The 13169-nt window shown below is 40.3% G+C and overlaps 1 protein-coding gene across 1 annotated transcript in view; it reads left to right on the forward strand.

The window, feature by feature from the left end:
* The window catches only part of TDRD3 (tudor domain containing 3), a 302953-nt gene extending 289993 nt beyond the window's left edge, over positions 1-12960 (forward strand). The window contains exons 13-14 of the mRNA XM_074961727.1: positions 1376-1510; positions 12725-12960. Of these exons, the coding sequence (XP_074817828.1) occupies positions 1376-1495 (120 nt within the window). The 3' untranslated portion in view covers positions 1496-1510; positions 12725-12960. The remainder of the gene's footprint in view (positions 1-1375; positions 1511-12724) is intronic.
* The last annotated feature ends 209 nt before the right edge of the window (positions 12961-13169 follow it).

Raw genomic sequence — 13169 nt, forward strand, 5'->3', positions numbered from 1 at the left:
GACTCTACTCAGAAAACCTTCTACCAGAGCCACCTACCATGTCCGTCCACATATTCACCTCCCATTATGCACTTACCCAGCAGGCCCAGGATGATGCTGGCTTCGGTAGAGCAGTACTGCAAGCCGCTAGACTGTGAACTCTGAGCCCCCCTGTGAGGATACTGCTTGTGAGTCACCTAGAATGGAATCGACATGAGCAAGCACACGAAGAAGATAAAATGATTACCTGCCTTTTCGTTTAACTGTTGTTCTTCGACCATTACCTGCCCTCCTACCCCTCTGTCGGAGTTGCCGGCAAGAAGGAACTAAGAGGTCGTAGGGTCAGCAGTGCCTAATATACCAACACATGAGTGTGGCACTCAATAGGGCACAACAGCTCACCCTATGGATACCGCTAAGGCAAAAATCTCCGACAACTGTGTACATGGGCGCACACGCACCTAGAATGGAATGGACATGAGCAACACATCTCGAAAAACAACAGTCATGAAAATGTAGGTAACTGTTTTTATATCCTCTTGTGCCACTCAAAATAATTCTTCCCCATTCTTAATGTGTACACCCTTTAAGTTTTGTAGACAGCTAATATTTTGCACCTCAAAACATTTTAGAGAAGCTATATATTTAGCTCATTTCATCTTCTTTCATAAATCAATCTTTCCAGCCCCCTAATTATTTTTGTTGCTTTTCTGTGAACTCGCTGTAATTTGTCAATATCTCTCTTGTTTTGAGGTGCCCAGGACAGAATGCAATATACTAGATGTGTAATTACTTCTCTACACCATTACCTGGTGCCTCTAAATATACAGAGGCTATTTTTATTACCACTGCACATTGCAAATTCATATCTAATTTGCTGGTCGCTGTTGCTTGTTGGCCTTTTCAGCATTACTCCTTTATGGATTTATACCTCTTGTTTCAGATCTGTATTTCTGAACATTTCTCCCCAGATTTCTTCGTTTGCATTTTTCCATGTTGAATTTCTCTTTGTTGCATTCCCCCCATGTTTCTAATCTCTCCAGGGCCAGTTTCTCCAGCTTTCACTGGTTTTGGCAAAAATATCTTGCTGCTTTGATTATGTTGCTTGTATGACTTTTGGTAAATAATTGTACTTTTATACATGTATGTCTCTGCTGCAAGTCCCTTAAACCTTTTCCTGCTGTTTCTGAGATCTAGTTTTGAAACTTTTCAATTTTTTACTATTTGATTTCCCAGTTTTGAAAAAATTTGAAAGAATTGAAATAGTCATCCATTATGGCAGTTTCCATGTCATGGTAGTTTCCTGAGTGATTATCTGCATAGAAGCAGCAGTTTCTATTTGTATATAATGCATTCATTTACTTTCTACGTTTAAAACAATGCTGTTTACCTGCAGGAGGAGGAGGAAGATGGTTATGAACAAACTCTAGAGTTCCGCAGAGGAGGTGATGGTCAGCCAAGGCGGTCCACACGACCAACCCAACAGTTTTATCAACCCCCAAGGGCTAGAAACTGATAGGAAAAATAAAAGGTAAATATGTAGTAGTGACATTTTATTTGTGGATTTCAGTTTCAACAAAAGTGCATCCATTGTGGCAAAAGGTATGTACCTCAGTGTTATAATATGACCTGTTCAAAGTTACCATAATTAAAAAGAAAAAGAACTTTGTGGGGTTATTTTCTGAAGCTTTGTTAATGACAAGGTTGCCTTGAGGTCTCTGGTGTTGAGTTGCCAGTGGTGAGCAGGTTGAAAAAGTACAATAAATTATAGTAATTTCTATTATAAGATACTAAGACCAAATTTACAGTGTAAAGTTCCTACGGGGGAAAATGGGTGTTTCTTATAAAAAGTCTTATTAAAATAAGTAAGCAGTAACACATGACATGGCCTGCTTTATATTGTAATAATGGCATTTTTCAGAAGTATAATGCGGCATAAGCCAAAAATCCACACCTAGAAATGACTGTTATTACAGCTTTATGTATGTACTAGAGTGTTTGTGTCTTTATAAAATGCTTGTTTTAACAATTACACTAAATTTAAAAGTTTCATGTTTTCCTTTCAAAATATTATATCAAGTTGATAATAAAACAACCTAATATGTAATCTTTAAAATAAAGATTTACTATTAATTACAAATTGTACTATTTACTATTTTACTATCACTAATTTACTATTAATATATTTTTTTCAGAATCAACCCTTTGCAGTCAGAAGTAAAAGCTTTTACACAACAAATTTTATACTATTTTGCTTTGATTTAGTTCTTTTCCTCCTTAACTATAAAGACTTAATATCTTTTTCGTAGTAAATTGTGCATACATAGGGTACAATTCTGTAGACAGAACATAGACAGATGAAAAATATATTTGGCGGTTTTGTCCCTGAATGTTTTGATGAGGTATGCCTGAATACTGACAGCAAAGTGGGGGCTGTCCAGTTTATTGCACTGAATGCAGCATGTATGTTTGCCTGCCTTGTGGGCAGGTGGCATATGTGTGCACAGAGGCAGATTAGGGGTTTGTGGAACCCTGGGCCAGAGCAAGTGGGGGGCCCTCCCCAACCCTTGCAACCTGAAGTCCTTCTCTCTCCCCGGCGCTCCTGCCAGGGAAATGGGGTTGGGGTGCGGGGGCTTGTCCCACCCTGTCCCCGCTCCTGCCAGTTCTGCCCTGGAGCACTGTTGCAGCGCGGGGCCTTCCCGTGCTCCCCAGCAGGAGCCCCAGGCGGGCAGAGCGGGGCAAGTCACTGCACCCCGATCCTGCTCCCCAGCAGGAGCGCCCGGTGGGAAGAGTGGGTTAGGGCACAGAGGTACCCTAATTGGCCCAGGCTCCTGGCACGGATCCCAGTGGCCCAGTGGCTGATCCACCACTGTATGTGCATTTGGTGCAAGGAGCTCATGGCCGTCAGAGACTGAGTGCAGACTCTTGAGACCAGAGTGACTGAACTGGAGGAGATAAGAGAGACAGAGGTACATAGAGACAATGTTCTGGGACACAGTAGAGCAGTCCCACGCCCAGTTTGCCAGCCTCTGTGCTGTTGAGAAGGATGAAAATCTTGGGGAAGGAGAACATCAAGCTGGAGCAGAGGGAAACAATCTCATAGTTGCAGGTTTCAGAGTGGTAGCCGTGTTAGTCTGTACTTCCAGATGATGTCATGGTATTCTCTCACACTGACAGTGCCCCCCTAGGAGGGAATCTCAGTTATTAGGAAAAGGCAGATAATAGTAATGGGGATTCAGTGATTAGAAATACAGATAATTGTGTTTGTGATGACTGGGAGAATTGCATGGTGAATTGCCTGATGAGTGCAAACATTGCTGACCTCTCAAAATATCTAGATAGACTTATGCACAGTATTCAGGAGGAGCTTATGGTTGTGGCACATCTAAGTACCAGTGACTTAGAGAGAGGTGGAAGAGAGGTCCTGGAGGCCAAATTAGGCTTCTAAGAAAGATTAAAATCCAGGACCTCCAAGGTAGTATTCTCTGAAATGCTTCCAGCTCCACACACATGGCCAATTAGACAGGCAGAACTTCAGAGTCTCCATGAGTGGATGAGATAATGGTGTTCGGAGAAGGGATTTAGGTTTATTACGAGCCAGGGAACAATTTGGGAAAGGAGGAATCTGTACAGGAAGTATGGGCTCCACCTAAACCAAAATGGAGCTAGACCATTGGCATGCAAAATTAAAAAGGCCATAGAGGAGTTTTTACACTAAGGGCAGGGAGAAAGCTGACAGGTGTGGAGGAGCATATAGTTCGAACAGACACATCCCTTAGGGGAGGATTTATTAATGGGGATACTCTATATCCTATTAAAGAGGAGAGGATAGAAGTTGATAAAGTACATGTAGGAATTGAAGAGAAACAGACAAACAAATGAGAGTCCCATTCAATTACATCACATGAAGGCAGACAGCTAAATATTGACAAATTTCACAAGTGCTTGAATACAAATGCAAGAAGTCTAAGATGGGTGAACTTGAGTGCCTGGTATTGAATTAGGACATTGATATAATGGGCATCTCAGAAACTTGGCGGAATCATGGTAATAAATTGGACACAGTAATACCAGAGTACAAAATATATAGGAATACCAGCATAGATCACGCTGGAGGGGAAGTGACACCATATGATCCAACTTAGCTGTTACTACTCAAGAAAGAGACCTTGGAGTCCTTGTAGATAGTTCTCTGAAAACATCCACTCAATGTGTAGCAGCAGCCAAAAAAGCTAACAGTATGTTAGGAACCATTAGGAAAGGATAGATAATAAGACAGAAAATACCATTATGTCACTATCTAAGTACATCGTACGTCCCCACCTTGTATACTGTGTCCAGTTTGGTCGTCCCATCTCAGAAAAGATGTATTAGAATTTGAAAAAGTACAGAGAAAGGCAACAAAAATAATTAGGGGTATGGAACAGCTTCCCTATGGGGAGAAATTAAAAAGACTGGGACTGTTCATCTGAGAAAAGCAACAACTGAGGGGGCATATGACATGAATGGTATAGAGAAAGTGAATAAGGAAGTGTTATTTACCCCCTCATGTAACACATGACCTAGAGGTCACCCAATGAAATTAGTAGGCAGCAGGTTTAAAACTAACATAAGGAAATACTTCTTTACACAAGATACAGTTAATCTGTGGAATTTGTTGCCAGTGGACTGCTCCTGTTTTTTCCTATTCAGATGCCTATTCCTTCTGTTCCATGTCCAGTTACCCAAAGTCTCCTCTCAGATACATAGGTGAAATTCCTACTGAAATCAGTGTTGTCTTCCTTTGTCCAAGACTCCCGCACTTCAGCCCTTTTATGAGCAATGTACACAGCCAAGTAATTTCCCTTTTTTATTGACTCACTGAGCCCAGCAAAAAGAGTCTACAGCTCTTGCATTAGAGTCTAGGCCCCAGTGAGCCTATCATGAAATGGTCAGGTGAAAAGATACCTGACTTCAGCACAAAAAATAGCACATAAAAATCTTCACTGTGGTCTGAATCTGTAGTGAAGATTATCTTTGCAGCTATAGTTATTAATTTATTAATAATTTATTATTTTAAAATTGAGATGATTCATCCTCAGAAAATGTAACTGGCATCTATGCTAACAAATGTAAAAGACAAACCATATAATCTCTAGACCCCCAAAAAGCATGATGTTACTAAATTAAAACAAAAATGCAGTGGCTATTAACAGCTGAGTTATCAAGCATGCCCCGCTTGTTAGCCTTTTTCTTTCGTGTGAATCTAATGAATCCTTTAATCTTTAACTGTTGATCAAAGGTCGGTAATGAGTGAAGTGATGTCTTAAGTCGCATCATATTTGGTGAGCATTAACCAGTTAATCTTTTTCAGTTGCCTCTTATTTTCTTATATGTTTGTTTTTATTAAGCAGTACTTAAATTTGTGATTGGCTTCTGCTGTCTCTTCCTCCTTCACATGGCTCGGAGTATATTGCTCTAAATTCCTTTGCAAGGTCTATCTGCTAGAGTATGTTTTCACTGCGGAGTTAGTCTAGACTATAACTAGGGCCCTACCAAATTCATAGCCATGAAAAACACGTCACGGACCATGAAATCTGGTCTCCCCCTGTCAAATCTGGTCTTTTGTGTGTTTTTACCCTATACGATACAGATTTCATAGGGGAGACCAGTGTTTCTCAAGTTGTGGGTCCTGACCCAAAAAGGAGTTGCAGGGGGGTCACAAGGCTATTTTAGGGGGGTTGCAGTATTGCCCCCTTTACTTCTGCACTGCCTGCAGAGCTAGGCAGCCAGAGAGCAGTGGCTGCTGACTGAGGGCCCAGCTCTGCAGGCAGCAGTGCAGAAGTAAGGGTGGCCATACTATATTATGCCATCCTTACTTCTGCACTGTTGGTGGCTGTGGCTCTGCCTTCAGAGCTGGGCTCCTGGCCAGCGTCCATGGCTTTCCAGCTGCCCAGCTCTGAAGGCAGCGCTGCTGCAGAAGCATTTGCAGAAGTAAGGGTAGCAGTAACACACCCCTCCTATAATAATCTTGCTCCCCCACACAACTCCTTTTTGGGTCAGGACCCCTACAATTACAACACTGTGAAATTTCAGATTTCATGAAATAGCTGAAATCATGAAATTTATGATTTTTAAAATCCTATGACTGTGAAATTGAACTGTGAATTTGGTAGGGCCCTACCTATAACTTGGGTGTTGACCCAAACCCTCTTCTGTCCACACAGAAAAACCTCTAACCCAGTTTTGACAGTGCTTTAAGACAGATTAGCTGGCATGGCTTTAGCTTGGGTTTCGCTTCAGCCTGGCAATCTGCCTACTTTGCAGTGAGAATGCAGGATAATCAAACCTGAGCGCGGTTAGTCCTCCAATCAAATCCCACAATTCCATCTGGGCTCTTCTACTTGTCTAACCACTCCCTTCTTCTGCACTGCATTTTAACCCCATGTTTGCCTGCTCCATTTCTGCTGCATTTCCACGCCATTTGAACAGATATGCCATCCAAGAAATCTTTCCTCCTTGCTGCCAGTTGGTCAGAAGCTGACACCAGGCTTCTGGTAAAGCTGTGTGTGTGATATCAGTAAGACCCATAATTCAGGCAATGTACCCATAATCAAGAGTTCTGTGATGATAACTCTGAGAAGCTGGCAGCAGACGTAATTGAGCAGGTGGAATCTCAGTGCAGGGACTAGGTCTCCCATATCAAATTGTGCATGAGTTTATAGAGTGGCACAATTGAATGCGCTGCGTGGGATATCCTGCTAGAAATCCAGCCCAGGGCACAGGCTGATACAGCACCATTGTGGACACAGTCATGTGGGTCTGGCATGGGTAGGGTTTTGCAGTGGGGATGTTCCACCCATACTCTGCAATGAACACAACAATTGTTTCTGAGGCGAAAGGACAAATACTTTCCTTTTCTGATCATATGCTAAAATATCCTGCTTTCTTGGGGATTATTCATTTAGTTTTGGCGATTGGGCATACAAGATTTATTCCTGACTTGTATCAAAGTAATAATTGAGCTAATTATGGACACCCTGTTTAGTGTTCTTTAGAGATTCAATTTTTAAAACCCAGTACATTTACTGAGAAATTTGCTGAGAAAAGGTGAGTGAGTCACCGACACCAGAAATTTCACAGATAATTAAAAATACAAACAAACCTTTATGTATTTACAAATCTTGTGGGGTATATACAAATGTGGATTCTAAAGTAACTGTATCTGCTGAGGAAAAAAAAAGACTTGCGTGTCATGGTGAACTTAATTAAAACCCCTTTCAAAGTTCAGTGGCTGTCAATAAAGCTAACAAAATAGCAAATTATAATGAAAATATTGTATTTTCATTATATGAATTGATGGTACAAGCTGTCTTGGAATACCATATTCAGCTGTGGTCACTCTTATTGCATAAGAGATATAGAAAGAGTAATAGAAGTCCACAGATGGATGATGATAATGGTTAGAGGCATGGAAAGTCTTCCATAAGAGAATGATTGAAACGTTTTGGGATTGTTTAATTTAGTGAGATGGAAAAGAAGGGATTTAAGAGAGAGTTATATTTGGTTGCTCCTTCTTACCCTTCCTCATATTGCAAGAACAAAAGGATATTTAATTAAAAGGAAAGTCAACAAATTTTGATCTACTAAAAAGAACTCTTTACTGTGAGATAAATTGAGGCCAAGAGTGAAATCCTGGAGTTTCCCGTTGACTTCAGTGGGGTTAAGATCTAATCCCTATAGTTTAATAGGATTCAAAAAAGGATTAGTCGTGTGTATGGATAATGGGAACATCCTCAGTTGCATAATAGGTGAAAATATAGGATGGGAGGCGGTAGTAACCCTCATATTTCACAACATAAGCAAACCACTAACTGATGGGAGTTCGGAAGAAACTTCCTCAATGAGTAGATTATTCTGTAATTGTTTACTACAGGGCTCCTCACACCTTCCTTTGAAGCGTCAAGTACAGACCAACGACAGTGACAGGATACAGGATTAGCTGGACCTGCTGGTCTGATCCTGGGTGGCAAATACAATCTTTCTAACATTTTTCTAAAATGTCAGTCATGATTGGTTTTTTGCAAAAACTCTCTAAATTAAGAAAAGGAGTACTTGTGGCACCTTAGAGACTAATAAATTTATTTGAGCATCACGAAAGCTTATGCTCAAATAACTTTGTTAGTCTCTAAGGTGCCACAAGTACTCCTTTTCTTTTTGCGAATACAGACTAACACGGCTGCTACTCTGAAACCTCTCTAAATTAAGTGGCTATATTTAGGTGGAAAAATATCTGCACAACAAAACAAACTTAAACACGCTCTATCTGTAGTTAGTAATTAAATTCTGCAGAGAAAATTGATATATAATTTATTTTAAAAGAAAATAGAGGATTTTTTTTAAAAAAAAACAGGTGTCTCATGAAGCTGAATACAGTTTCTTAGCATGTTTTATCATCTTTTAAGAGACAGTCCAAATAATATGTTTTAAAATATCACTATACTTCTTCCTCACAATTTAAAACATTATTCCTTAGCTGAAGAAATTAGATATTTCCTGTCCTCCAAGTCTGCACAGAAGCTGCTTATTTCAAAATTTGCTCAAAAAGATACATCCAATAGCTATTTCTTACCCAAAACTTGGGGTTATTGGCCAAATGTAATAAATGGCCAATGGCAGCTTAGACTGTTACACCTTGGCTAATGTTATCAGTCCCAGTGCAGTTCAGTCTTAACGTACTTGTATATATGCAGTTCAAATATAAAATGTAGTGGGGTTATGCATATCCAATATTCATTGTCATTACAACTCACTATAAAACTATATCATTTGCACATTGACTAATATGAATCTTCAGTTGGACTAGATCAAAAAATTAAATGAGTTGCTCTCCTTGCCTATTATAATGTAAAATCTCAGTAACTATGACTAAATATAAACTATTTAAAAATGTGAAAATTACACATTTGTGTTTGTGTATTTGTGTGCATATTTTATATTAATAAAAATGTTTAAATCTGATGATGATCAACTTTTATTTTTATTATTAACTTTAAGATTGCATTTGGAAAACTTCCAATACCAAACATAGGAAATAATTACAAAGAGAAAATCTTTATTATACTTCATGTTAAAAGTTTATTCCATTTTTACACCAAAAGAAAGCATTAATATTTTAAGGCAAAATTATATTTACAGCTTTTTGTTCTCTAAGTAAATTCTGTAATTAGGACAAGAAGTGAAGTGATAGCAAGGTAACAGGAGAAGCAACAGGATTATGTGTGTATCTGAGCTTAATGAAGGTTCACATTTAGGCTAGATAATGTAACGGTTCCAAGTAAAAGTGTCTTTTGACTTTATTCCTTCTGGAATTTGTAATACAAGTTAGTTCCCTCCCACACCACGTCAGTGTTTGCTGTTGAATCTTTAGAAAAGTGGCATGGCTGTTTACTTTTCCAGAAATGGGTTAGACTTTTAACCATCTCAGTAGTAAGCATTTGTGCTTAATTTTAAAACTGTGTGTTTCACTAATCCATTTGGATACTGAAGTATATCTCAAAATTCTCTTTATTTTACTGAGCTTACTAGGTTTGCTTTGTGGAGTTTGTGATGAGTCCAACAGAATCTATAGAGGAAATTGGTCTGTCTGAGGTGTAGGCAGGTGAAGAAAAGATCAGCTTTACATTGCAGTGGATGGGTTTTCAAATATAGCTAAGACATCCATCAGACAGTCCCTCTTAGTATCTTTTTCAGGTAGATCACTATGCTGCTCTCTGTTCATTACATTTTGGGTGAGATTTGCAGGATTTAGAATTAATCTCACTCTCTTGTCATTGAAATCAGTGGAACAGAGCTAGACCAATGCTGAAAATTCATCCTAAATGTTTTCCTTTGCACTTCCCTATGTCAGAATTTGTTTGTTTTTTTGTTTTAAACCAACTTTGGGAGGAAGGAGTAGCATTATAATCTATTCCTCCCCAATTTTAAATATAGGTAATAAAGTCAAAATGGACCCTTCCCCTTTATCTTCTTTAGCTCACAAGAGTTTTCAGGGCTGTAGGAATGAGATCTTAGGTAATTGGGGAAAGGCTCCAAATGCTGACCCCTTCCTCATATCTATTTCTGAGAACTTTTGAGAGGGTGTCATTTCCTCTTTAAAGAGTAATTTGGTACTGTTCAGGCAGGAAGTGAAGTCGTTCCTATGCCATTACTTAAAGACCTAGAAGATGCAAGAAACTTGGTGATGGGCAGCCAAGGTATAACTTGCCAGCTTGGTTCATGGTTGCATTATATCCTGAAGGTTTTATATCTCTTATTCATTTTTGTCCTATCTAATGCAACTGATAATCTTCCCTGCACAGAGACATAAGCATGAATGGCATTAAAAATTGCTGAATTCTATGCAGTTTGAACAGATGGTGGGTACATTTTTCAAAACTGCCTGAGTCCCATTTTCAAAAGAGACTTAGGTTCCACTGACAGGTTTCAGAGTAGCAGCCGTGTTAGTCTGTGTCCGCAAAAAGAAAAGAAGTAATTGTGGCACGTTAGAGACTAACAAATGTATTTGACCATAAGCTTTCGTGAGCTACAGCTCACTTTATCAGATGCATACATTGGAAAATACAGTGGGGAGATTTTATATACACAGAGAACATGAAACAGTGGGTGTTACCATACAGACTGTAACAAGAGTGATCAGGAAAGGTGAGCTATTACCAGCAGGAGAGCGGGGTGGAGGTGGGGGGGACCTTTTGTCGTGATAATCAAGGTGGGCCATTTCCAGCAGTTGACAAGAACGGGAGGGGAGGGAGAATAAACAAGGGGAAATAGTTTTACTTTGTGTTATGGCACATCCACTCCCAGTCTCTATTCAAGCCTAAGTTAATTGTATCCAGTTTGCAAATTAATTCCAATTCAGCAGTCTCTTGTTGGAGTCTGTTTTTGAAGTTTTTTTGTTGAAGAATTGCCACTTTTCGGTCTGTAATCGAGTGACCAAAGAGATTGAAGTCTTCTCCGACTGGTTTTTGAATGTTATAATTCTTGTCGTCTGATTTGTGTCCATTTATTCTTTTATGTAGAGACTGTCCAGTTTGGCCAGTGTACATGGCAGAGGGGCATTGCTGGCACATGATGGCATATATCACATTGGTAGATGCGCAGGTGAACGAGCCTTCCACTGACTTAGCCTCATAACTTCATAAGTGCCTTAGTCACTTATGAAAATGGGACCTAGACTTGTAAATCCCTTAGGTGGTTTGGAAAAATTTACCCACAAATTATTTTATGATCTTGATTATTCCAAGCAATTGTTATGGCCCCACAACAATTTAAAAATTTTCATTCAGCTTTCACTGAGAAGATACAGTAACAGAATGATTCTGTCAAGAAGAAATATTACAAGTAGGGGAGGCAGGAAGCTCAGACTTTGGGTTGCCAGGCATCCAGTTTTCAACCGGAACACCAGGTCGAAAAGGGAACCTGACAGCTCCAGTCAGCACTGCTGAAGGGGCATTAAAAGTCCGGTGAGCAGCACAGTGGGACTAAGGCAAGCTCCCTGCCTGCCCTGGCTCTGCACGGCTCCCGGAAGTGGCCAGTATGTCCGGCTCCTAGGCACAGGGGCAGCCACGGGGCCTCTGCACACTGCCCCACCCCAAGTGCCAGCTCTGCAGCTCCCATTGGCCAGGAACTGCAGCCAATGGGAGCTGTGGGAGCAGCACCTGTGAGCATGGGCAGTGTGCAGAGCCCCCGGCCCCTCCACCTAGGAGCTGGACATTCCAGTCCCTTTCGGGAGCCACCTGAAGTAAGCACCAGCCGACAGGAGCTGCACCCTAAAGCCCTTATCCCCGGCCCCACCCCAGAGTCCACACCCCCAGCCAGAGCCCTCACCCTCCACCGCACCCCAAATCCCTGCCCCAACCTGATGAAAGTGAGTGAGGGTGGAGGAGAGCGAGTGACGGAAGGAGGGGGAATGGAGTGAGTGGGGGCTGGGCCTCAGGGACGGGGCGGGACAAGGGTGTTTGGTTTTGTGCAGTTAGAAAGTTGGCAACCTAACTCAGGCTGGGCACATACACACTAGAAAGGATACTTTACTGCTATCTAGGAAAAGGGCTAGGGAGATTCTAGTTCAAACATTTATTGAAGAATCAATAAAAGACCCGCTGGAACTGTCCCTTCAACGCCAGTAGTAATTAGATCACATAAGGTATGATTTCAACAGTGCTACTTGTGGAGTAATGTACTACTCAAAGCAAGTAAAGGTATCAGAATCTGGCTCCTAACTTCAATTAAAATACTGTCTAGCCCACCTTTGCTAGAGATAATATCGCGTAATGTAGGGGGAGGAGGATAACTAAAAGAGAAAAAATCTCTGCTTTTGTGGATTGTGGGTCTTGGAGAGGGGCTGAGGAGATCCTAAAAGCCTTGGTCATTTATTTATTTTTTAGACTTCCCTTTGCTCCGTCACAGTTACTCTAAACCTCTTTGTCAAAGTCCCTTGAAGTTCTCACCAAAGAAAAAAAATGTCATTTTCATAGACTGTCATTGCTTAGAAGTGTATGTGTGGGGCAGGGGAGGGTTGTTTTGTTTTTTTGGTAGTATAGTATTAGTCATGTCTATTGCATTGAAGTATAACCTTCCAGTTTACTCTTCTAAAGGCTTATTTCTCGTAAGTACAATAGAATAGATACGTACTCTTTTGGATGAAAAATAGAATTTGTACAGAAAATAGAGAGCTTTGTAGCTTATGTATGTTATTTTTTTCATTTAGCAAAGTTCTTGGGGGGGAAAAAGTCATCGACAACCCCCCAGTGCTCGAGACTTCTAGAAGAACTTCTGGTTTTTCCTGAGGAACAGAATACAAGAAAGACGGCTGGTGTGATCAGGAGGAATCCAGAGCTGATCAGCACACAAGACTTTTTTTAACGTTCTTAGTTGTATGAAGCAAAATACTTTTTACATATGAAAAAAGCAAATTGTTATTGCTGCCATCAATAAACCCACGGTGCACTATTCTGTTCTTTGCCTTATATTTTACTCATCCGTCGGTATTACTTAAATTTCAGTATTATCCTTTTATTTCGTTTGGAGTGGACTTTGTATCCATTCCTGCTTCCATTAAAGAAAATAGCAAAACTCCTACTACATTAAATGGAAGCAGAATTGGGCCCTTAATATTATTTTATTTTTATAGAATAACCATTCTAAAACTTGTT

The sequence above is a fragment of the Natator depressus genome, chromosome 1 (assembly GCF_965152275.1).
Source record: "Natator depressus isolate rNatDep1 chromosome 1, rNatDep2.hap1, whole genome shotgun sequence".
NCBI lineage: Eukaryota > Metazoa > Chordata > Testudines > Cheloniidae > Natator > Natator depressus.